The sequence below is a fragment of the Staurois parvus genome, unplaced genomic scaffold, assembly GCF_062004578.1.
Source record: "Staurois parvus isolate SC_StPar_1 unplaced genomic scaffold, SC_StPar_1.0 ptg000287l, whole genome shotgun sequence".
NCBI lineage: Eukaryota > Metazoa > Chordata > Amphibia > Anura > Ranidae > Staurois > Staurois parvus.
Window position 1 is genome coordinate 26,418,360 of NW_028318083.1, and position 23,888 is coordinate 26,442,247.

Consider the following 23,888-nt stretch of genomic DNA (forward strand, 5'->3'; position numbering starts at 1 on the left):
TAAAACTAATGAAGCCATCAAATCTGAGGCCTGATAAGCTACAGAATATTACACATTTTTTCTTGGATTTAGATGCAGTTTAAACTTCAATGACAGGCCATTGAAAATGATTGACTTTAAAGGTCTATTCCATAAAAAAGTATTTTGTGTCCTGGCTTTTTGCAATTCTACAAGGATACAGAAGGAAGAACCCCACCGCAATTTCCAGATCTGCCCAACTGCAACAACCACTGACAGTGCCATGATTCCAAGATAGGCTCTCCATTAATTACAATAAAGAAATAGTTTGGAAGCCCAGCTGTGAAAAGGTTATGCCTCTGTTGTGGGTTTGTGGTTAGGTAGCGACACAGCCATAACATGCCAAGAGGACTACCAAGATGAAGCTGTCAAGTGATTCAATCTCCCAATGCCTTTGGCTACCGAAAATGCAACTACAAATTTTGGGTAGTCATAATCTTTGATATTTACATACACATTTAACTGCCCATACATGTGTGTCTTCGTTTTTTGTGTGGGGTAATCAAAATCTGATTAACCTACTTGATCATTATCAGTAATTAATGGTTAGATAAAGACCAGTACATGGTTCCCACATCAATAGTCAGCCAAAACAATTGCTGCACTGTATAGTATTATCATTATTCTGAACAATATGGCGGCCAAGTACTAAGGATGCATTCTTGCATATTGGGTTCAGTTTTATCTGGGGACACATTGTGTTGAGCTTGTACATTCTCCCTATGTTTTTGGGGGCTTTCTACCACAACCCAAACATTTACTGGTAGGTTAACTTGAGTCCACCCAAAGGGGCCCCAATATGTGTTGACAGTGGTAACCACAATAGATTCTAAATACCTTCTGAGGTCAGGGGCTGGTATGGATGGTGCTCTGCACCCTTTAAAACATTGGGGAATGAGGCTGTGCAATAAAAGTATAGTAAATACATACAATAAATAGGATACAATGCATTTTTTCAGCTTTATGTTGTATCATATTACAACAGACACATTACGCTCAATGCAAGGTTCCTTTCCAAACACAGGAAAATATAGTTTTATGGGATTTTTTTTAAGGAAGCAATTCACTGACTATGTTCCCATTCTGATACTTTATTTTGATTTAAATTGATTTTTCCCAAAGGGTAAATAATATTTGGCCACATCAAGAATTCCAAGAAATTCTGAAAGCTGGTTTCTATTTACATCCGATTTAAAGCCATTCAGATTTCCCTCCTTGCAACCACTCATTAACAGCAAGAGCATATTATCTGCATCTGCTTGAGAATAGCAGGCTTGTCTGTACATTGTGTTTTATACCAAGGAATAACCCTTTTTAGAACTTAAAAACATGAGCAATTTTTCAAAAGAGCCAAGTGGTCTGCCAATATAATTTTCCTTTTTTAACTAAATGAAATGAATGATGCAAATGGATCTATTTATAACCAATTTTACACAAAATGTTAATACCATTCACCCAGTATTTGCACACTTTTTGAATTTAATACATTTATAAAAATTTGTGAATCCTTGGTGGAGGGAGTGTGAATATTGGTGAAAACATTTACGTATAAATAGACCCCAAGGCATATGCCTTAGAAAAAGAATAAAAATCAATATTTCTATTTAATATATGCACATTTCTCTACATTTTATTTTTTTTTCTTCAAAAATACTTACCTGAGCCTATCAGGGACATGTTGGCCGTGGCACAGCTGAGGTTTGTAGCCACGCGCGAATGCGCAGGCCTTCAGGAGCTTGTACTGTTGTGAATGGGCATGCGCGCACACGGAAATGCGCATTGGCTAATTCTGGTGCCCATTGGCTTATATAGGTGCAGCAGCTGCACTAGTGAATTGCTGTCTGATCTGCAGCTTTCCCTGTGTCCGTTCCTGTATTGATACCCCTGATTGACCCGGCTTAACCTGACCTTGCTTGAACGCTACCTGCACTGACCTCGGCTTGCTTCTTGGATTCTGTCTCTGCCTACGGTATCTGCCTGATATGCCTCTCTGTTGCTGACATTGGCCCGTGACCTGACCCTTCTTCTGCCTGCCGTATATGCTTACCTGCCTGCCTGTTACCGAGCTTGCCCGTCTGACCCTGCATCCAGCTTTGCCTGCTACCAGCCTGCTCCACTGTGTCATCTGCCTGCTGTCAGCCTGCCTGCTACCAGCCTGTTCCGCAGTGACGTCTGCCTACAGCCCGCTACTTCACTCCTGGCATCCACTCAGCAAGTCATCAGCTATTCCTCTGCAGACTACTGGACTGATCAGACATTCATACCCCGCTGTGCTCTCGTGGTTGCTGTTCCACCTTCAGTGGCCCCTGAGCCAGAGCTGTATGAGAGGCATTCCTCTACATGTCAGGCTCCCTAACGAGGTACATGATAGAGCCCCATTGCAATCCAGCAATGTGCACAGGAGCCTCGGCTCTCCAGGGACTTTCCCTCCTCATTGGCTGAGACAGCAGCGAGAGCCAATGGGCAAAGAGAGGGGGAGGGGCCAAGCTGCAACTCTATGTGTGAATGGATACATAGAGCAGCGGCTTGGGAGCGCACCTGCTTCGATGCTGCTTGCTTTGGGGTCACTGGACAGAAGGAAGGGGCTAGGAGTACCGGCAGGGGACCACAGAAGAGGAGGATTAGGGCTGCTTTGTGCAAGACCACTGCACAGAGCAGGTAACTATGACATGTTTGTTATTTTTTTTTTAATTGCCTTTACTATCACTTTAAGCAGTGTTATCAGCCCTGGCTAGTTCACCTTGGTGAACTACAAAATGCCTCCTAGGGTGACAACTTCTCCCTGGATAAAGCACAGTGAATGAGCATTATCATGCTAGGACAGAACGTGTGATTACTGTCAGGATCACCTGTGAAAATGAAGAAAATACAGCCTGAAAAAAAGCAAACTAATGCAGCCACAACATCCAGTGACTGCTAAGCCTCAATATACAGCATTATTGTTTTTGGGTATAGATACTCCATTTCATCACAATGCATAATATTCTCATGGATGTGTCCAGAGTTGATGACTTGGAATTTTATATCAATACACAATGTGTGTGTATTGATACACATACAGATACACAAATATAATCATAGGAGTGCACATACTGAGTGCAGAGAAAGTCTATTTACTAAGTGTATTAATATGTATGTTACCCCAAACTTCTTACCACATACAGTATGTGTGTTTTTATGTTTTTGAAAAACTTAGCCTGTTCTTAATTTACTTTGAAATGCTCTGCCAGTTCCCCTTCTCTCCAGTTTCAATCTCATCATACCAAGTGGACGCAGAACCGTGCTGGTGTGGACAGTCTGCATTTCTGTACTTTTTCTCTGAAAATACAGGATGCCCTAGTCAGTTTTGCCACCATGCCTCCTGGCCAGCCCTGTTGTGTTGACTGACAGCAACTCCCAATAGAAGCCTCCCTATCAAAACTGCAGCATACACAGAACAGACAAATACTTTTCCTTTTTGTGATGTGAATACACTGACCACCACTTATTATGCAGACACCCCCCCCCTTCCCACCCCCACCACGTAAAGCATGTTCATGCTACCATGGAATAAAAACAGGTATCCAAAGCTTATTTTTTATAAAAAGGAATTGTCATTATTGGAAAAATAGATGGAAGTATTACAGTATGCCTTTTTTGGTGTATGTTCAGACACTTTAAATGTTAACCCTAGACAGCAATATAAATATACATGGAAAAACGACTAAACATATGGTATATGAATAATAACCCTGATTTACTAAAGGAATTGAGACTGTTCACTGGAAAGAAAGAGTGAAGATTAACTTCAATTATTCAATCATGTGAACAACAAATTATTTTAGCTATTTTTAATTTAATTATTTCGTCCACCCCTGATTGCATAATTTAAGTAAACCTTCACTCTTTTTTGTGTTAACATTCTCAGCTTCCTAAGTATATTGGCCTTAATGGAGGCTAGACCAATACTACAGCATCACAATGTAGGGTGTGTTTTGATGCCACATATGATAGCCACGCTCATTTTTGTGTATATTATAAACCAATATTAAACAGTAAGTCATAACCCATAAAAAAGCAGCAGGAGGAAGTAAGTTTGCAGCCCTTTTTTAAAGCAAAATGGAAAAAAGTCACTCCATTACGTAGTCGCTGACCCCAGTAACGATTCCCATTTATTTAAAAAAAAATGCTACAAACATTTATGTTGATGGACTCTCACTGTGGAAGGAAGTTTAGCTAAAATGTGTGATTAACAAAATAATCTACATTTCTGTTTGGTGCCAGCTTTCAGTGGCCCAGAGCAAAAGTTACAAGAGGTCAAATGGAAACATTTTGAATGGAAGCAGGAAACATATTGAGACCAAAACAGTGGAAAGCCGTGCAATCAGAATCTGTATTAAGATCATTCCACTGAAGCTCATCACTGTTAAAATTTTCCTAGAAAACAAAAATGTTAAAGATCTGAAACATCCTGTCCTGTCATTCTATCCTGTCAAGGATGTACAGGTTGAACTAAAACTGTGCACCTTGCACAGAACTTTAAAGGGAAAGTCCCTTTCACATTCTATACTTCCTTAGCAAGACTGTAAGTCTAATATTAGTTTTAGTATAGGTCACAGTATTAAAATAAAGCAGAGCTACACTTGATTAAGGCTATGTAGGCATCTGGAGGATTCACTTTCCCATTCAAAACTTAATAGAATACTGTTTACATAAGACAAAAGATAGTTAGAGCTTGTTTATCTTGAAGCACATAACTGCCATGCTTTTGAGAAAATCTGGGTATACACATACCAAAAGTCAGCCAGTTCAGGACAAAAGGTCCTGCTGGAAATCCAGCATTCAATCAATGCAAGCTGCCAGTGACTTCAGCACTGATCTGTGTATTCTGACAGGAAGGGGAGGGGTGAGCCCTCCCTGTCAGAATACAATAACACAGCGAGAGAGAGATCCCTGCATACACCTCAAGCATTATGAGTGGATGTCAAGATCTGTGAGGTTCTTTTTTTCATTCAACCATGCTGGCCATAGATGGACCATTTGTTTTCATTCAACTGAATTGATCCCTCCATCCCTTCCATACAATTAAGGTGGATAGAAGAATCCTCCCCATTGAGACATTGTATTCTGACAGGAGGAACTCTCCATGAAAAGAATACACTGATCAGCAGTTGCAGATCAAGAATATTTTTCCAAAAAAGCCCATTCAACATTGACTTCTGCTGAGTAGAAGTGGCCACACATGGATCGAAATTCAGCTGGTTCCTGCTGAACCAGTCAAATTTCTATCCATCCATGGCCAGCTTTAGGCTTGTCACACACACGCTGAACAAGAGAATCAGTAATATCCCCTTCCATGCTAAACAGTTTAGATGAAGGAATCTTCCCTGTAGGCTATTGAATTCAGCCGTTTGGCCAACAATTTTCCACCTGACTCCTTTGATTTTCCAATCAAATTTTCCCGAGCCAGATAGTGCTGACAGTGCCACCCATAGTTCAAATGTTGGCCAATTCAGCAGCAATTAGCCAAATTTAAGCCATTTATGGTCAGCTTAAAAAGAAAAAAGAATCAAAATACTTAATATTGCTTATATTTACAACGCAAAATAATTAAATGCTAGACATTTTTTCTCATAAATGACATAGCCAACTTTCCATATTACGGTAGAGGTCAGCAATCTTCCTTAATAAAGCAGCACAAAATATGTAAAAGAACCTTCAGCAGCCAGGAAGATTTCACCCTTCATAAAATGAGAGCAGTCAGAACAATATGAATGACTTCATGGCATGGCAGACTTTATATTTCTTCTGGGCAAAATTAGTGAATGATAAATGTTTATGGATGGCCTTGCATTTTAGAAGTCAAAGGAAAAGCAGTTTAGTCTAGTTAGAGATGTGGACACCTGTGTTGTAAACACAGAATTCCAAAGCATAAAAGGAATTTCATTTCCTCAGGGTTTTATTACAGACTTGTAGACCAAGTAATCACCTGCTTTTTCAGGCTAATAGAAACCCATTCCAATGGTCGCCTTCCATAGATCCCTATGTCAGAGATTAGAAATTAAAGATACACTAGTTATAGATACTTGTATTTTGTCTTGATGCTAATTTTCTTTAAATACATACAGCTAACAAAGGGTATATTTGAACAATTCTACAAAATCGCTCTGTGACTCCAAACCAGCTTCTCAACATTAAACCCAATAACTACTACAAGTTCATTTTTATTACATGAAGGCTTAAACAAACAAGTTTTATTCCAATAATGTATGCAAATTAATAGCAGGTCTACTGCCACTTTGTGCATTTATAATAACGGATGTTTTGTTGACATACAGACCCCATAACAGTTATTTATGGATCAGTGAATTCTACTTAACCTCTGGAAACCCAGGGGTTAAAGTAATTAGAATAATGTAATTTGTCCCTTTTTGTCATTACTTGAAGAACGAAAAAAGTGCAAGCGCTGTGTAAACCCTGATTCACCAGGGGCCAAGAGATGATAGGCAACTACTCATAAGTGACTTGGTGAGCTGTAAGTGGTGATTTCCTGACCTTCAGCAGCAAGACTGAGAAGCGAGAGTATATGTTTATGTGACTCTTAGAATGACTTTCCTGCCTTTTTCTTTTAACACTTCTTTTGTGAAGGCTTGACATCCATGTTAATGAGTGTGTTGTATGGCTTCCAGATCACATACTCATTTAGAAATGGCATTATGTTTTCAGGCCTGTGAGCCTTCAGTCAGTGGTAAGGGCTGCCTTTTTTCTATATTAATGTACACCTGAGACCTAACCATACTTAAGGCAGACTCTATGTCTCTGTGTCTGTGTAAAGTGCTACGTTAATTTCACAGAATACAGAACATTTGTGTACAGACTACTCCAGTCTGATAAAAATGTCAACTTTACTGTAAGCACCCAAGGCCCCTAGTATCAGCTGTCCTTAGATGTAACAATTAACCTCATCTCATTCCTGAACCTGAGTGCAATTCAGGCTATACTCCTAACTAGCTCTAAAAATGCTCCACCAACACCTATGCTAACAAACCTGTGTATGAAAGATGTATATACTTACCTGTTTTCAGTACATTCTGTTCATATGGTCTCCCCTGTTTCAGTCAGCAACAGACACAGGGGAGAGGAGGGAGTGCTCCAGCAACAGCTAGTAAAGCCTGGAATGAGGATGTCACTCAAAGGCTTTAGTGGTCCCTGTCCCCTAAATCTGTGCTGACTGACAGACGGAAGGCGGATTATATAACCAGACTGGAGCAGCCCAAGATTAGGTAGGTATACGTTTTAGAAGAGGACAGTTTTAATGCTTGTTAGGTGTAAACTGGATATCTATTTTAAAGTAAACCAGTCATAACAAAACCATGAAAGCTGCATTTGCTGACCACTGCTTCTGAAAATTCTAGTAACCTGACCTTACTAAGATCAACAGTTTAACCGCCCACCCCCCAGCATTTTATTTATGCCAGGTTTAACAACCCCAGGTCACCCCTGACAGCTGATCACTCCCCATTCCTCGATGTAGCCCCCACACCCACCCTGCTAGATGATGGGTGTGACAACAAGAGTTGCTTTTTTTTTTTTTTAAACTGGCAGGGGTGCCTATATAATAAAATGAAAACTAAAACAAATCCTTAATGTAAACTATTAAACTTAAACTAACCCTAACACTTAATCATTATATGACTTATAAATTAAACCCTCTACCCCTCCAACTCCTATCCTAACCTAAAACATGTGAATCCTTATCAATCCCAAAAAAGAAGTACATTTTGGTATAAGCATTTTCTGCATCAATATGGAAACAGCCACACAAGTACTAACACCAACAGTACTGTTTATTATTTCTTTATATCATTTTAGAGAAGAGCTTACATTTTGTATTGATTCAAATTTTGAAGCTAAATGCTAGTTAAATGTGGCATCTATATAAGGAAAGTTGGAGTTTAGCAAGGAATATGAATTGTTCTTCTTTGGAGGTAGGATACTAAATGTGGAAGGAGTGCACACGAGGATGTGAAACACACCACTTATTAATGGTTCTTTGAAGATGATTACAAACCAAAGCAAATGTATTGGTGTAAGGACAGAAAAAATGTTTTTAAAATATTTGGGATAAATGGCTCAATCAAAAACATTATCTGAAAATTATAGCTTTCTTACTAGAACTAGAAATTAAAGTTTGATTTCCAAGAAATGTAATCCATGCTAGCTTCATTTCTTCTGTAAAGAATGTTTTAACACTGTCTATGTTTTCTGAAATGTACTACAAGCCAATTTTAAATTACATGATTAAGGATATCATACTGTATAACAACTATGCAACTCTTATTTAAGTTGAAAAAATACATTTAGGGTCCATGCACACTGGCTTATAAAAACTCTGCTCCTGGAGGAGTTTAGCATTCTGCCTGTAGAAGCGACTAATATTATCCTATGTGTCCATGTATATTAGATCATTTAGAAACAAATTTTAAGCTCAGTGCTTAGCGTCAGACAAAAAAAACCTTCTGTTTTGAGTGTTTGAGAGTGGATTTCTGGCAGAAAAAATTCTAAATACTCCTTAATGCTGGTACAAAAACCGTTCAAAATTAGCATTTTTGTCTGCCAAGAGCACTGGAGTTTTTTTAAGTCAGTGTGCATTGGCGCTAAAAGTTTTACATTTTAGCCTATGTATTCTTTTCTGTAATGGCAAATGTTACATTTTAAATGAAGAACATTTTAAATACTATGTGTCCTACATGCTGTAATAAAAATGTAAAACGGATCATCATGTTCTCAAGAACTAGCACACATGTACAATATGTATCTAGTCTATAAAATGTGTGAATTAATCAACAGCTATATTGCAGGCCAAAGTAAATCTTAACTGATGAAAACAATAAGAAAATCTGTGAGGGAATTCTCATTTTGCAAGTGGCATCGAAGGACCTGTTAAGTTTTTTCATTAACATCTTATTTGGCATACAAGAAATGACTCTAGAAGGTCTTCTGTGTTCCTGGTATAGAGTGTGATTCCAGATGTTCACAGAGAAATGGCCATTACCAAGCCTGTGTTCCTCATAAGTGTGAGGACTCCAGCTGCTGCATGTCAGGTCAGATGTAAACATTCAAGAAGCATTTACAAACCCTTGAGTTGTTAGTGACGTAATCCATGTATTACTTCACTTTCATTGAATACAAGTCTCTGAGTGTCAGTTAGAAATTTGTCTGTATATTTCAGTTTCCACATCAGCCATCAGAAGATAAAGGTCTAGCACGCAAGAAACACACATTATTAACTCTTCCATTGACTTCCATCAACTGTTTTAATTGAAGAAACCCAATACCTTACATAAAGATATTGTTTGGTATCTACAATATTAAAGCGCAACTCCAAGATCCCCCCCCTCTGACCTCCAAAATCTTTATGCCACTCCCCACGTTTGACATGGTCATGTGATGTCCCATGAAACTAAACCTAATGCATTAGTAGCAGGTACCACCTAGTGCCTGTTAGTACTGACAGCAAATTACTATAAGGCTCCTATGCAACCAGAGAAATGCCAAAAACACGGAGGCTTTCCTGACCAGTTGTGAACCGTAGGACAAAGGGGAAGTGCTGACTTCCGTTATGTCAAGTATTTGCATTTTGTTAACAAGTGCTGATAAATCTGCAATTTCTTTGAAGCTAAATACATGTTTATTCAACTCAAATTTCTGCATCATGTGTGCTATATCCCACATAAGTTGTCTACCTACGTGCGGTATGGACATACACACCTTTATTCATGTATTCTGGACATGTCCCAAGCTACAGGATTGGCTTGGGTGGAAGACTGCAATTAATGAGGTGCTGCCCTTGTGTAAAATTACCTATGCCAGCTGAAACTGCCCCAAAAATGTGATAACATTTGCCCCAGTTGGGCTGACACCCAAGGTTTGACTATACGATGTGATGATCCATGCTCTTCTACTACTGCAAGTCCCATATTCAGCAATGCTGCCCTAGTGAATCTATTGTGGAATCTAGTGATTTTCTCTAACTCTAAGCCCTGGTTCACACCAGTGTGGCTTTAAATTTGCGCGACTATTCAATGCGACTTCATTGCTGCTTGCTGACACTTAGTGCAATTTCATTTAACAGATGTCAATGCAAGATGCAATGAAGTCGCACAAAAATATTGCCAGAAACGTTTTTGAAGTCGCTGCAACTTGAGTTGCACTGCTTTGAACGGTTCCATTGCTTATAACGGTGTAAGACTTGTCATGCAACTTTGAACTCTTAAGTCACGTGACAAGTCGCAGCAGTGTAAACCAGGGCTACGTGTTTATTTATTCCTTTATTTTACACATTTCCACATACAAAATGAGGTATATATCCTCTTCCTCCTCACCCTACTAGTGCCCTTTAAATTTCTGTCCCTCTTCATATTTGACTGCTGCTATAGATGCCTTTGACTGTACATCACTTTGATATTGTACATGTCTTTCAGAAAAATGTGAGTTCCTTTTTACTGTACCCATTTACATTGTAACTGGAGGGGATAATTTGTCATTTCTTATTGATTATTCCAGTACATGCTGTACAGTGCAGTGCACTACCATCATTGTCTGTACCTGTTTCTCTAAATTTCAGAAAACATTTTCTGAAAATGCTGTCTATTCCTTTTCTTATGTCATGTTTTTTTTTCTCTGATCTTTAATAATGAATTTTGCAAGTGGAACTATGGAATGTCAAACAAATATTTTAAAAGGGTTGTAGAGGATTGATAAGAGCAGTGATAGCATTCTTTAGTAACATTTTCCAGTCTATGACGACCTCCTAAAGCGTGTCTGCAGTCTCTGACCATCTCTTGTGGCATGCCCATAATCTGTTATTATCTCCTGTAACATGCCAATAGTCCCTGACCATCTTCAATTGCATATCTGCAGGTTCTGACAGCTTCTACAGCATTACATTTCCTGAATTTAATGTGCCACCCTTTGGGGATGTCAGTGGCCCCAATATTTTAAGTAAGTTGACCAACACTTCTCTAGACATAAACCACCTCAAAAGTGTGTGCAGGGACTAATATATTATTATTAATATAAATTGAGCTAATTTACTACTATTTATATGATGGACTGACTAACCTATTGGGAACACTGACAGCAATAAAAACTTGACTGTGTTTTTTTCCCTTTACTACCATATCCAAACTTATTATACAAACTGACTAGGCCCAAGCACTGCAGTGCAGTCATCATTAGTGTTAAAGGAGATCTAAACCCAACAAAAATGTAATACATTGCAGCTTACAGTCTCTAGATGTGGTGTCTGCACTTGTATTCTAACATTTTTAGAAAGTACAGAAAATACTTGTTAATGTTGCCAGAAACACAACTTTGTCACTTCCTGTGAGCTGCACTGAAAGTTACCTTTCTTCCTAGCTATCTTCTATATCTTCAATGTGTTGCCCTTTGCCCTTAACCCCAACCAACCCCCCTCCCGTTCCTCTGTGAAGACTTAAGGACATGTTTGTAGCCCATGTCAAGAGAGCAGCCTAAGGGGATAACCATTGCTTCCTTCATAGACACAGTGGGGAGGTGACATAGCCAGGTAAAAATACCAGGTAAAAATAAAGCAACAAAGGCTGAAAAAAAGAAAACAACTACAGCCAGGATATATGACTTTGATGCACACAGATGATACTTGGTTTAGTAAGCTTTGTTGTTTTTGATGATTTTGTCTTTTATGAAACCACTCCAAGTATTTGGTTTGTTTTTTTTTTATTTGGTGTGATTTAATCAACTGACATGGCTTCTCTACAGATATCCTATGGAATATTACTATCTCCTGAGGAAGTGAATGTTGCTTCATGAAACGCATCAAGTGTCAGGATATCATCTGTCTAGCCTGTTTTGTGTATACATTATTTTGTAATTTAATCATATTTTGATATGCCTTCATGCATTTTAATATGTTTTAAATAATACTTTGTACAATAAAGATGAATTTATTTTTTTTATTATTTTTGATTCTTTAGTAACTGAGAGGCCTGTTGGACACAGAGCTCTCTAGGATCTTACTGGCAGCCCAAATATTACAGCATATCCAGGCTGGTGCATCAAATAACTGCAGTGACAGAGGATCTTTTTTCTAGTATATGAACTATTTCCTTCTAACTGCTGGATTAGCCAAGCATTTACAAGCACTGGATTTATGACATACATACTCTGGGCAGCCTAAAGTAAACAAGGCTTGCTGGTGCAAGGAGAACAATTTAGAGGTTCTATTTAAAGTTCAACAATCATATGATGTCTGGAAATGTCCTAGTCATGTGACATTTTGGAAAATATATATATATATATATATATATATATATATATATATATACACATTTACTGGAACATTATTATGGAATTTCTGAGCTTGATAACATAAAATCAAGGAATATTATGTTGGGTCAAAGTTATACTGCAATACAAAGCAGAGGGGTTCTGCTTGCATCAGCTTATTTGTGAGGTTTTCAAATGCTTCGTTAATGTTTTGTATTTACTAAATATAGTTTTAAGATTTCAAATAATTTATTTTTAGGATTAAATTGTGGTGTGAGTAATACTGCATAATGGACAATGTATGCCATAGTGGTAATAAAGTATAATTAAAAGGAAAAACTTTTTTTTTTAGATTTGGATAGAGTAGTAAAGGGATACAGTGACACTCTAACTATCCTGATCACCAAATTCATTGGGAATTAGACTGTTTAAAATAATGTAGGTTGCTATCAGAACAGGAATAGAGAGGAAATCTTGCAAATGGGACAGCTGTCTAAGAGGGGAATCCCTTCATATCAGAAAGATATCCTCCTACTTCCTGTTAAGTCTACTGGACAGGAAGTGAAAGAAAATCTACCTAAAAGAGACAAGGATGTTACGAAAAACTGACAATGATTTTACTCTCCCCCACTCTATCGAAGAAAAGATATACTTAAAATTCCCTCATTAGATCAGTTAGAGTTCCCCTTTAAGTAACCGTACAAGTTAATAGAAACGTTGTAGAATGAATAGTATGTGTACACATGAATAATCTGTGATGGGAATATGAAATATTACTATTTCTCACATATACCCACATGCTAAGTCTTAAGATTCTTGTTTGCATGAGTCACAGAGACCCAGATGTGGAATGCAGTAAGATCAATTAGAGCAATGTAAATATTTGACACTTTTACCTTCTGAAAAAAGCATGTAACATTGCATGAGACACTGCCTAAGCATTACGAATATACAGCAACACAACAAACTTCCGCTTTCCCTTCATGAAAATGACATGGTTTAACCCCCTCCCTGCCTAGGGAGCCTGCAAGTCAAAGCAATTCAACTCTACAGCGGAACAAAGTTGAGTCAGTACTTTCCTGCCTTCTTCTCATCTTGATAAAGATTTATGGTGTATGGTGATTTAATAGGAAATACGCAGACAAAATCCTCATGGGGAATAAGGTGGCCTTTGAAGCCAACAAAGCTTCATTTCTAATGGGGGCTTCTTCAGTGGTTCTAGCAAAACAGGATAATAACCTGTCTCACATTTGATACATTATTTTTTTGGAGTTGTGGAATGTGTATTCCTTCTTTCTGACTCAAGAATTCAACGTCTTTATCTGTTTCATATGTTCCTCATACATCATGGGTTTCATGAACTGTAGCTCCAGCCTTGATTAAATGGTGACTTTCAACACTGTCTAAATGGGCAGCCTTTAACATCTGTGACTGAGGAAGATGGACTTTTTTCAAGACTGATTTTACATCTTTTTTAACATTTTTTGTTTGGTACAGTTGTTTCAAAACTCAAAGTGTGCCTTATAAAGAAGTATAACAGTATAACAGAAAAGAAGGAAATCACCAGCACTCCAAAGATGCAATTGCCAAAATTTTTGTTGTGAGAAACACATTTATGTGACATAGATGGAAATGCCATTGTTTTGGGGCCTTGGAGGGTCACTTTCCTCAAGGCAACTCGATCAATGCAACTGCTTGAATGTTGCATTGAATCTGGTAGGAGTATCTTCATTATGAAGTCAATGGTACTGTGGGGGGACTCAGGTAAAATGGGTTGCTACAGGTTACCATGGGTTATAAATTTCTTAAACTAGTCTTAAAAACAATCCATCTTTCTCAGTCACAGATGTTAAAGGCTGTCTATTTAGACAGCTGTTAACAGCAAAAAAGGCAGGGCTATATGTTTAAAATTAAAGAAGAATTCCAGGAATTTTTTTTCCCCCATGCAGTGAAACTGTGCCCGCACTGCATGCGTTAACTGCCTGTTTCTGTCTAGGGGTCCTTACCTAATCCGCCAATCCTCCCAGCGCAAAACTAGTCCTGGCAGCTCTGCCCCCCTCCCAAGGGTTTAGCAGTCTTGTGGTCTTAGGCAGTGGACTGTTCCTGACGTTATTATGCCCCTAGACTGGTCAGGAAGCGAGGACAGCAGGAACAGTCCACCACTGGATGTGGAGGGGTGAAGGGGGGGGCCTTTTCTGAAGGATCGCAGGACCGGGTAAGTATAGTCTTTCCATGTGCCCCTGCTTTAAATATACTCCAATATCCAAGCATTAAAGGATCAATGTGTATATTAATAGATTTTTACATATGCCAATTCACAGATGTGCGGTGCGGCTCGACAGCTCTATTTTCAGTGCAAATTGAAAAGAAGTCGTTCAGCGGTTCAGGTCCAGTTCAAAACAGGATTTGAAGAGAGAAAACCAGTCTGAAATTATGTTCACAAACTCGTGGCATGTGCGATTCAGAAACGGTTCCCATAGAAGTCAATGAGCCTGTAATCCATACCTGAACCGGATAGCACTGCTCAGAAATCAGACAGGACTCTTTTTCAATCCACACTGAATCCCCACGGCCAGTGCACCAGGCATTTGTGAACAGGCACCATAAGAAGCAATTATTTCACATGTCATGAGGATTGGATGTGGTTCAAATCACATCCAATCCGCATACATGTGAACCAGGGCCAGATCGGGGGGGGGGGGGTGCTGGGGTGGGTTGTGCCACCCAGATTTTACTCGTGCCTCCCCAGATCTCTGAAAGTGCATCCACTGATCCACGAGCTAGTCTGATGCAGACAGTTGATGTAAGGGGGCAATCTTATGGGGGCAATCCAAGTAAGGGAACACTCTAATGGGGACACCTGATGAAAGGAGGCACTTTGATGGGGTCCCTGATGTAGGAGGGCACTCTGATGGGGACACCCGATGTAAGGAGGCACTTTGATGGTTTTGCTGATGTAAAGGGGCAATCTGATGGGGAAACTGATGTAAGGGGGCACTCGGATGGGGACACTTGATGTAAGGGGGTACTCAGATGGGGTTGCTGATGTAAGGGGGCACTCTGATGGGGACACCTGATGTAAGGAGGAACTTTGATGGGGTTCCTGATGTAAGGGGGCACTCTGATGGGGACACCTGATGTAAGGGGCCACTCTGATGGGGACACCTGATGTAAGGGGCCACTCTGATGGGGACACCTGATGTAAGGGGGCACTCTGATGAGTAGTGATGATGTAAAGAAGGACTCTGATGAGGACTCCTGATGTAAAGAGGGACTCTGATAGGACATCTGATATAAGGGGGCACAGGTTCTGTTTAATCACCCTAACCTAATGACAGTCTAATACATAATAGTGTTTGTCAGGTCATGACACTGTGTGACAGACTGTCAGCGACTCACACATACAGTGTTGATATTAAGCCCCCTGACTTTTTTTTTACTGCACCCCCAAATCAGATTCGGTCCTGATATGAACCGTCACTCTACGTTTTTTGTGCTCTTGTTAAAGTGGAACTTTAGTCAGAAAATTAAGTCCTGATAGATCACTTCAGGCCTCTTTTGCAGGTATAGATGTGTAAAACATTAACAAATAAGCGCCTATACCATTTAAAGCAGATCTTTACACTAAGCAAAACAAAGGATCTTCTGGATCTTCCCGGGTCTATTGGCAGCTGCATGATCCTTTTGGCAATTTTTCTACTTGCTCCCCCCATCCCCACAGGCTATTGGACATTGGACCTTGAAGGCTGGGACTTGTAGTGCGCTAGATGGGTTTGTGATTTGTTTTTTTTATTCACCCTCAGTAAAAAGTTCCCTCCTATCCACCCCTCCTCCCCTCTGGTACATAAGCCTGGTTTTGGTTGTTTGTTTAAATTTTTCTTAAAAAAGAAGATCCTCTTTAAAATACAGTAATGCATGATCTCATCCTGCTTTGCACATGCTCCATTTATTCTCAGCACTGTGCCTTAAATCTTAAATCAGAGCCACTACAGGCTGATCAGCCGACAGCTTTAAGATTTACTGTTGCTGAAGGGGGAAGAAAGCAAAGATTGTGCGGAGGGAACACCAATTAGGGAGAAAGCAAAGAAAAGCAGGAGAGGTGACAAGACAAACTCTGCTGCTGGGGAGACACAAAAGAGTTAAACTTAGGTAGGACATATTGATTTTTTCCTTTCAACCAGCAGATTCCCCCACTCACACAATCAATGTGGATGGAGTAATCACTCCCGCTGTGCTACTGTGTTGAGAAGCCTTCCCCACTGTGAGAACACAATGATCAGTGTTGCCGGCTATAGCTGGCAGCACAGACTGTTCAGACAGATTGATCGATACATTGACTTCTGTACAACCAGAGCGTCCATACATTAATCGAAATTTGGCCATTCTCTGCTGAACAGACCAAATTTCGATACATGTATGGCCAACTTTACAAGGTGTCCTACCTTATCTTCCTGATATCCTCTCTCCTTTCTCCCTCAGGGGCAGCCTGTGAATTGTGGGACTGTAAAGCTTCTATCAGCCTTACTCTCTATCTGAGCCAAGACATATAATCAAGGCTGATAATGTACATATTTTAATTGAAGAAATATGACATATAGTTTTAAGAGCAGGGAGAGTGGGAGTGTTTACAATAACTGACTGCTCTGGGCTTTAACAAAATGGCAGCCTCCAACAAAAAGAAACAGGAGCAATGCTGGGGGCAATTTAAAGCACACACTAATTCTGGCAGTATAATTATTAATGTAGAGTGTACGTTCTTTTGTTAAAGAACATTAATTGTTATCAAACTGGTATGGGTGAAGTTAGTCTTTAAGTTTGTATTGCTGTCTGTGCCCCTGCTGGGTAGATTCATGGACAGCAAAAAATAAAGGATCAGGAGTTTTAACCCTCCCCTACTATATCTAAAGCTAAAAAAGGTTTCAGCTATACACACTCTTTAACTTTAACTTTAAAGTGGAACTAAATCCTCCCAACTTTTAAAGCAAAGGAAGCTGCCATCTTAGCCTCTGTTTGATCTGTATTTGCCATGGTGCTACACGTGTGATCTTTTGGGACACCAGCCATTTGATGGCTTAACAGTTCAGTTGAGCACAAGCAACCGTGACATTTATCATTCACAGCATGCCTTGAATGTAATTGTTTTGGTAAACAGTTAAATCGATAGGTTTAGCTCTGCTTTAACTGGTTTAATTAAAATTGCATTATAGCATATCTAATAGGCAAAAAAGTGATACACAAAATTTAATAACCTGCTTCAATACACTGGCATTAATATTTTCACTGATCTGACTTCAGTTAAATCTGAATGGTTACCATGAATTACAACAGTGTGCACATTATTATTATTACTGTTCTCTGTTCTGCTTCAATATGTGGTAATTTATGGATGGTGCTCTTTATACTGTAATATACAGGCCATGAAGTGTTTGTACAACTATCATTCAAATATAAGAAATGAACAGGAACCAAACCTAGAAGAGAATACATTTCTAACTGGGTTTCTCAGCTATTGTCTCAAGTTCTCCCAGTAGATAATTACAGTAGAATTCCCTAATCATCTACAATTAAGTAATCTTCTTTACTAGGGGCAGTCGTTAACCCACATAGTTCTGAGTATACAACCGTGTGTGAGGACTAGATTTTGGCAGATGTAAAGTGTATAAGATCACTCAAAATCAAAACATATTGGGGTTGATTTACTAAAACTGGAGAGTGCAAAATCTGGTGCAGCTCTGCATAGCAACCAATCAGCTTCCAGGTTTTATTCTCAAAAATGAATTAAGCAAGCTGAAGTTAGAAACTGATTGGCTACCATACACAGCTGCACCAGATTTTTCACTCTGTAGCTTTTAGTAAATCAATCCCACTATATCCTTGAAAAAACCTTTTGGTGAATGTAAACCTATATGGACAAGAATACAGAGACTTGTACCTCCATAACAAACCAGTAAAGCAAGGGAAGACAAATAAAGAACAATTCATGAGAGAGCCAGCCCAAACCAGAGGCTAGCAGCCACGTTTTAGGAATCACAGATAGTATGGTTTCAATAGAAAGGCTCAAAACTGAGTGGATACCAGATGAAAACTCTTAGTCCCACTAGTAAATAGCCTTTGAGATTTGTCAAGTCTTTTAGCAAAGCATTGTGTGCACTACATTTTTCTCTTTACTATATATCCATGTTTCCTGAACCCTGGCACAACTCATGTTTGTAAATGAATAAATGAATATACATTTTTATTAATTGCAAATGCTAATCTATTGTCTTACCTCAAATAGGATGTAGGGGATATGTTCTTTGGTTTGGCCCATTGATAAGAATGCTGTGGAACTGACAGATACTGATCACAGTAATTGCCTTTCCTGATGTGATGGAATCCGGAATAGTCTTCTGGTGACAAGTCAGCAGATGGTGACATTGTGCCATGTTCATCACAAATGGGCTCTGTTTTTAGAGGTATACTGTAGTCTGTTTTTCTGGCTTTAGATGGAATGTCATCATTCATGTCTATTGGGTCAGTGGTGAGAGCATTAATTGCTGCCACAATTGCAGAACTTGTATACTGGTGAGTGTTTCCCAACCAGGTCTCATCAGTGACACTAACTCTGGGAGAATTGTGAGGAGATGGAGTTGGAGAGTGATGAGGTGAGTAAGAAGTCTGTCTGCCATTAATGCTGTATTTTCTTTTGTTGCATGGAGATGTTGGGCGTGAGTTTGGAGCTGCAAGCCAATTTTCTTCTGAAATACTCGTCCTGGGAGAAGTGGATGGGGAATGCCTGGGAGAGTTCAGCAAATTACAGGTGACCATGCTTCTCTGATAGCCTTCTTCTGGGTCAGTGGTTTTGGGAGAGACACACGGTGACTGCCATGGAGAGGTCTGAGGGGAAGTATATGGATAAGAGTAATTTGATTCAAAAGAGGAAGCTTCAGAATTGCAGCTTCTGGAAGACAAACTGCTTGCTGGACTCAAGCAAGATGGATCTCGATAGTTGTCAACATTTGGCAAGGTCAGCGTTGCAGTTGAATGTGCTCGCTTAACATTAGGGATCGATTCTTCCACATCTCCTTCATGAAAGAACTGGTTATTGCTACTATGCATCCCTAAACATGAAGTGATTTCAATTCTAGGGCTCTCTAATGGTGCTCCATTAGGTCTTACATTTGGAGATAAGTAGTATCCCGAGGTTTCAGTCTCAAGATTGCCTCCATATCCCGATGAATGGCTTGCTGATGGAATAATGGAAATGACTGGGTTGGATGATTGAAGACCATGGCATGAAGTTGGTAATGAAGGATTCATCACACTCAGTGACAGGCTGGCACTTATATTGGAAGATGCATAGTTATAGTGTTCTGGAAAAAAGTGATGAGAGATGCCCAGATTAGTTAAACAGAAACCTAATGATATGCGTGTATTTAATCTGAAGGTAAAATAAATAGACATGTTTCAGAAAATAAGTACTGAAATACCATAATAGTTGAACTAATTGTTGGCTTGCATAGATGACTGGTGGACAAAAAAAAAAAAAAAAGGATTTACTTATGATCTTTTTATTAATTGTAGGATTTTGCTGGTTGAGAAATTAAATGGGGAGAAACTAATGACAAATGCACCTCTGCTAAGGTCTCGAGTGGGTGGTGGGCAATGTACCTGCATTAATACTTTTAATAATGTGTAGGAAGGGACCTAACTGTAATTTCTGCACATGCCCTTCTATTGTGTTAACCCACCACTGATGTAGGAGCTGCACAAACCTGCTAATTATACTGCCAACTCCCATCATTCAAACCTATTAACATTAATTGTATTAGCACTTTCAGTCTACTCTGCCATAGAGAGAATTCTAATTTTACTAAATTTATCACAAAATACAAACTAAAACATAACAATTCTACAATTATGTCTCTGAGCACTTACTATTATTTAACAATAAAAAAGAACAAAAAGGAGAATGCTGCAAGTATTTCCTGTAGTAGAGCAAACCAAAGTATGCAGCTAAAAATATAATATACTGTACTTCAGCTAAATACATGGCATATTATGCTTTGCTGGTTATTAATTCCACAGCTCTATTGGAGGTTGGTAAAATTATAAGAATCAACACTAGATTAGATGACAGGCTTGTGGCCCAGCCTTTTGTGGGCACATTGGGTTATTATATAGACAAAGGTTATGGTTATGTTGGAAGGTTATGTTGGTTGCCTTTTTGGTGTTCTAGGAGCTCTTTTTTTATTATATTTTTTTTATTATATCTTTATCACAGTAAGCGCTCGCTATATTACTTGTCTCTAGCTTCACATTGGGTTATTGTCCAATGTCTATGGGGCAGGGGACAACATTCCTTAACAAGCATTCATAGGGAACAAAGCAAGAATGCAGGTTAGAAAATCCTGCTAGTATCTTCACTAGCACAGAGTTCTTCTGCCACACAGCAAGGTGAAACTTGTTTCAGATAGGCACAAATACAGAGTTTTCTTGGCTGCCTCTCTTCTGTAATAAAATAAACCTACCTGCCTGTGGTCTTCTTCTGAATGTACACTGAGCTACACAAGTGCAGCACAGTTTACATTCTGGCACAGTGCCTGTGTGCCAGAATAACTGCATTTCTGCGCATGCACAGGAGTGACATCATCCTACACCGGCCAATGAAGATGGCCACAGTCCGGCACTTGACAGAAGTTGGGTAGAAGATGTCAGCGCAGGCAAGGGGTTGTCAGAATGTTGAAGAAGAGGTAAGTATAGTACAGTTTAGCTTTGCTTTAGCACATACAAAAATTAAACAGGTTGGCCACTGATAACTCCCAATGCAGATTTGTGATACTTGATCGGGGCTAATATGTAAGAAATAAAGTTCACACCAACCCCCATTCATTGAAATATCCAAACAGATCTAAGAAAAGTTTCCAGTGCTTTTTTATTTCCTTTGCACTTGGGTGGGTATCTGAGACTAAAGTGAAAAATTAGAGGGAACATATAGTTTGTAGCTTTTAAGCTGTTTTATACCCAACATATACAAACTGGAGGAAAAGTGCTGTATGTGTTGCCCAAGACAACCATAATGATCACAGATCTCAATTTGTTAGATTCACAACTACTTTTCAGATTCTTAAATAAAAGTAAAACATCCATGTGGGTCACTTATCCCATCACTGGTTTTCAGCTCATAAGAAATGATAAACTTTTTGTGGGCCTCTACTGTGCAGTCATGTATGTGGTATACCCAGATTTGTCTGTTATCCATATGTGTTCGTATGTTTGTAATAGGCTCTCCAGCTTTTCACATTTCCTTGTAGCATTCACTTCATCTTATCTGTTCAGATCTGTCTATCCACTACCCACGCATGTGATGTCTAGTATAGCTATAGCCAGACAAATGAGCAGGAAACAGTATGCAATTTTACATATAGCCTATCAAAGTACACTCAAAAACAGATTTTGATGGAAATAACATGTGCCAGATAAAATGGGATGTTGATTATGCTATATTTCAAGTTTTTTTTCTACATGGAAAAATATTGAGCTCTTAAGAAATCACTAATCACAGCTATTTTACGCAGTTTACAGGTAAAATAAACCACATTATACAGCACAGCCTACAAACTTTCGTCTTTTACCACCCATGCATACAAATGTAGCATTGTTTAATTAACTAGGACATTAAAGTTCACATTTGTGGCTGATAAACACAATCATCACTGTATTGGCCTGATGACTCAAAAGCACCCCAGTAAAATATAATGCTCGGAGCTCATTAGAATGTTGCTTACGCTGTAACCAAAGCTTTCTTTTCATCATATACATATTGCAGTGGTCTTGTTCCCTTGCCACAAAAATCCCACAAAGCATGCATGTTTTCAAAACAGCTTGTGTATACAGGGAAGGAACTAAATATTTGATCCCCTGCTGACTTTGAATGTTTGCCCACTCACAAAGAAATTATCAGTCTAAAAATCGAATGGTAGGTGTATTGTAACACAGAGAGACAGAATAGCAACAAAAAATTTAAAAGAATTGCATGTCTAACAAATGACGCACTGATTTGCATGTTCATGAGGGAAATACGTATTTGATCCCCTATCATTCAGCAGGATTTCTGGCTACCAGGTATCTTTCATACAGGTAACAAGCTGAGATTAGAAGCAGTCTCTTAAAGGGAGTGCTGCTAATCTCATTTTGTTACTTGTAAAAATGACACCTGTCCACAGGAGCAATCAAACAATTCCAAATTCTCCACCATGGCAAAGATCGAAGAGCTGTCCAAGGATGTCAGGGACAAGATTGTAGACCTACACAAGGCTAGACTGGGCTATCAAACTATCACCAAGGAGCTTGGTGAGAAGGTGACAACAGTTGGTGCAATCATTCGCAAATGGAAGAAACACAAAACAAGTGTCAATCAACCTAGGTCTGGTGCACCATGTAAGATCTCACCTCGTAGAGTGTCAATGATCATGAGAACAGTGAGGAATCATCCCAGAACTACACGTGAGGATCTTGTCAATGATCTCCAGGCAGCTGGGACCACAGTCACCAAGAAAACAATTGGTAACTCACTACACTGACAAGGATTGAAATCCTGCAGTGCCCACAAGGTCCCTCTGCTCAAGAAAGCACATGTCCAGGCCCATCTGAAGTTTGCCACTGAACATCTGAATGATACATAGGAGGACTGGTTGAAAGTGTTGTGGTCAAATGAGACCAAAATCGAGCTCTTTGGCATCAACTCAACTTGCCGTGTTTGGAGGAGGAGGAATGCTGCCTATGACCTCAAGAACATCATCCCAACTGTCAAACATGGTGGTGGAAACATTCTATTTTAGGGGTGTTTTTCTGCTAAGGGGACAGGACAACTGCATCAAAAGGACGATGGACGGGGCAATGTACCGTTAAATCTTGGGTGAGAACCTTCTTCCCTCAGCCAGGGCATTGAAAATGGGTCGTGGATGGGTGTTCCAACATGACAATGACCCAAAACACACAGCCAAGGCAGCAAAGGAGTGGCTCAAGAAGAAGCATATTAAGGTCCTGGAGTGGCCTAACCAGTCTCCAAACCTTAATCCGATTGAAAATCCGTGGAGGGAGCTGAAAGTTCGAGTTGCCAAACCTCAGCCATCAAACCTTAATGTCTTGGAGAGGATATGCCAAGAGGAGTGGGCCAAAATCCCTCCTGAGATGTGTGCAAACCTGGTGGTCAACTACAGGAAACGTCTGACGTCTGTGATTGCCAACAAGGGATTTGCCACCAAGTACTAATTCATGTTTTGCGAAGGGGATCAAATACTTATTTCCCTCATGAAAGTGCAAATCAGTGCATCATTTGTTAGATATGCATTTATTTTGAATTTTTTGTTGCTATTCTGTCTCTGTGTTACAATACACCTACCATTTGATTTTTAGACTGATCATTTCTTTGTGAGTGGGCAAACATTCAAAATCAGCAGGGGATCAAATACTTATTTCCTTCACTGTATAATGCACCTCAGTATTTCTTTACACTGCTATTGTAATTTTATAGTAATGATTCTTTATGATTATATCTGGACAATCCAATGCTACTTTGATGATACTTTGAAGTGGTTTGC

General features: G+C 39.3%; 1 protein-coding gene across 4 annotated transcripts in view; it reads right to left on the minus strand.

Annotated features, from left to right (window-relative positions):
- The window catches only part of NFATC1 (nuclear factor of activated T cells 1), a 255,928-nt gene that overhangs the window by 202,949 nt on the left and 29,091 nt on the right, over positions 1-23,888 (minus strand). For all 4 annotated transcript variants that reach the window (XM_089682345.1, XM_089682343.1, XM_089682347.1 and 1 more), the window contains exon 2: positions 18,575-19,658. In XM_089682345.1, coding sequence (XP_089538471.1) covers positions 18,575-19,658 — 1,084 coding nt within the window. The remainder of the gene's footprint in view (positions 1-18,574; positions 19,659-23,888) is intronic.